Source organism: Durio zibethinus, chromosome 20 (genome assembly GCF_047325235.1).
Source record: "Durio zibethinus cultivar Kanyao isolate XHJ-2024 chromosome 20, ASM4732523v1, whole genome shotgun sequence".
Lineage (NCBI taxonomy): Eukaryota > Viridiplantae > Streptophyta > Magnoliopsida > Malvales > Malvaceae > Durio > Durio zibethinus.
The window spans coordinates 11,743,718-11,746,626 of NC_143181.1; the positions used below are offsets into that span (position 1 = coordinate 11,743,718).

Genomic DNA, 2,909 nt, shown 5'->3' on the forward strand with positions numbered 1-2,909 from the left:
AAATGATGTCTATTTGAAACTTTTAGGATTGTAGGCCCAATCACATCCATTCCTCATATAAAAAATGGCCATGGAGGTGCCAACACATGCAATGGAATTAAAGGAGAATGAATTTTGTTTGCATAAATTTGACACTTATGACACTTTTTGGCATAATTGATGCAATCATTTTCTAATATAAACCAATAATAACATGCTCTCATTATTTGTCTGCCCATCATATGTCCATTGGCATATATTCCACAAACCCCCTCATGGATTTCTTCTAATATCTTTCTTGCTTCCATAACATTTAAACATTTCAACAATATCTTATCTTGACCTTTCTTGTATAAAATCTCTATATTGAGCATAAACCATGCTACTAATTTTCAAATAATCCTCTTGTCATTCTCTGAAGCCTACTCAGTGTATTCTCGACATTTAATATACTGTACAATGTCATAACACCAGGGCCAATGATCTATATCTTCCTCCATATTTTGAACAATAGCCGGTGAATCCCACATCTGTACTATAATGGGTTCAATTCTTGTATTAGCATTTAACTTGAACATAGTGGTCAAAGTAGCTAAAGCATCAGTATCTTGATTTTCTTTTTGAACATCATATTGAAATCGAATCTCTTTGAACTACTTAATCAAATCAGTTATATGATTTTGGTATAACATCAATTTCGGGTCCCTAGTCTTTTATTCACCTTTTAGTTGGTAGATCACTAAGGTTGAATCCCCATATACTTATAATAAATCAATCTTTTTTTAATGGCCATCTGTAATCCCATGGCACATGCTTCATATTCAACTACATTGTTTGGGTAATTAAAATCCAGCCTTACCATGCTAGGATAATAATTCCTTTCTAGGGATATTAATACAACCCAATGCCATGCCTGATTATATTGAATGCCCCATCGAAAAACATATTCCACCATTTCTTCATAGGCTTTTCATCTTCATCTTGCAAGATTGTGATTAAATCTTTATCTAGGAAATCAAACTTTATGGGCTCATAATCTTTTGTAACCCTATCAACAAGAAAATCAACTATCGCACCTCTTTTTATGGACTTTTGTAATACATACATAATATCATACTCTAAAAGTGTGACTTGCCATCTAGCTATCTGCTTGAAAGGGATGGCTTCTTAAACATAAACCTGAGAGGATCTAACTTCAAAATAAGCCAAGTTGTATGATAAAGCATATACTACCTAAGCCTATGGGTAATCCATACCAACGTGCAACGTGTTTTTTTCAACTGGGAGTGTTTAGTCTCGTACTTCGTAAACTTTTTGCTTAAGTAATAAATGGCCTATTTTTTCTTGCCAGTTTCATCTCTTAACCCTAATACACAACCCATCAAGTTCTTTTGTACTGTTAAATACAAGATTAATGGCCTTCCTATAACATGTGGTACCAATATCGATGGGTTTGTCAAATACTCTTTAATTTTTTCAAAAGCACTTTAACATTCTTCATCCCAACTGTTAAGATTATTTTTACATGGCATTTTAAAAATTAGATCACATTTTGAGGTGAGTTGGGATATAAAATGAGAGATATAATTCAATCACACTAAAAAAATTTTCACCTCATTTTGCATGTATAAAGTTGTTAAATTTCAAATGGCTTGAATCTTATTAGGATCTACCTTAATACCCTTTTTATTGACTATGAATCCTAACAATTTTTTTGATTTAGAGTCGAATGTACATTTGGCCGAATTTAGCTTGAGTTGGTACTTTCGCAACCTTCCAAAGAGTTTTTTGAGGTTAGTTACATGATCTTCTCCTTCCCTAGACTTTGCTATCATATCATCAATAAACACCTCTATCTCTTTGTGTATCATATCATGAAAAAGAGTAACCATTACTTTTTGATATATGGCACCAACATTTTTAAGCCCAAAAGGCATAATCTTGTAGGAAAATGTGCCCCATATTGTCACAAATATAGTCATCTCCATATCTTTATGAGCCATTTTGATTTGGTTATATCCAAAAAACCCATCCATAAACGAGAAGGCAGAATGCTTAGTAGTATTATCCACAAGGGTGTCAATATGTGGCAATGGGAAGTTATCTTTTAGGCTAACCTTATTTAAATCTTGATAATTCACACACATTCTCACTTTTCCATCTTTTTAAGGAATTGGGACTATATTGGCTACCCATTTTGGGTATTTGGCTACTTAAAAAAACCCGTACCAAACTATTTCTTCACTTCTTCCTTTATTTTCAACATTTTTGGCTTCATGTGCCTCAACTTATGTTGTACTGGTCAATAGTCTAGCTTTAGAAGCAATCTATGTTCAATAATATATTACTAAGCCCAAGCATATCTTAATAAGACTATGCAAATATATTTGCATATTCCTTCAACAAGTCCACTAACTTCTACTTTTCCATTGGTGGCAGTGAAGAACTGATCTTAACTTATTTTTTATTCTCTTCATCTCCTAATTTTAATAGATCTATGGTCTCTTAAATGCAAATATATCTAAAACTCGATTTTGAATCCCTTCATCATTTAGGCAGGGGTTTAAAATTTTCATTATTAATTTTTATCATTATATTTTAGAACATTTTATTTTTATTATTACTTTTAAGAAGTATGATGGAATTAATAAATTTAAATGAATGAAGAATAAACTACATTTAAAGTGATGCACAACATGGAAATTGAATTGCACAAAGACTAAAAGAAACAAAGAAATGAAAGTAATAAGAAAATTAAACATGCATAAAGTTCAAATTATACTTAACCAACATAAGAAAAATATGCATGAACATGAGTGATATAACATATGCATGAAAATGAACCTTAAAAATTGAACAAACTTTCAACTTCACATTTTAAGTCTTTATTTATAAAATTTTTATTATTTAAAAAAAAACCTTAAACAACA

At 31.2% G+C, this 2,909-nt stretch overlaps 1 protein-coding gene across 1 annotated transcript; it reads right to left on the reverse strand.

Moving 5' to 3' along the window:
* Nucleotides 1-401: 401 nt before the first annotated feature.
* On the reverse strand, nt 402-2,126 carry LOC149513117 (uncharacterized). Its single transcript, XM_089749333.1, has 4 exons — nt 1,653-2,126; nt 1,236-1,313; nt 910-1,125; nt 402-632 (listed from the first exon to the last, which is right to left on the reverse strand). The coding sequence occupies exons 1-4, from the start codon at nt 2,124-2,126 to the stop codon at nt 402-404; spliced, it is 999 nt and encodes a 332-aa protein (XP_089605459.1).
* Nucleotides 2,127-2,909: the final 783 nt, after the last annotated feature.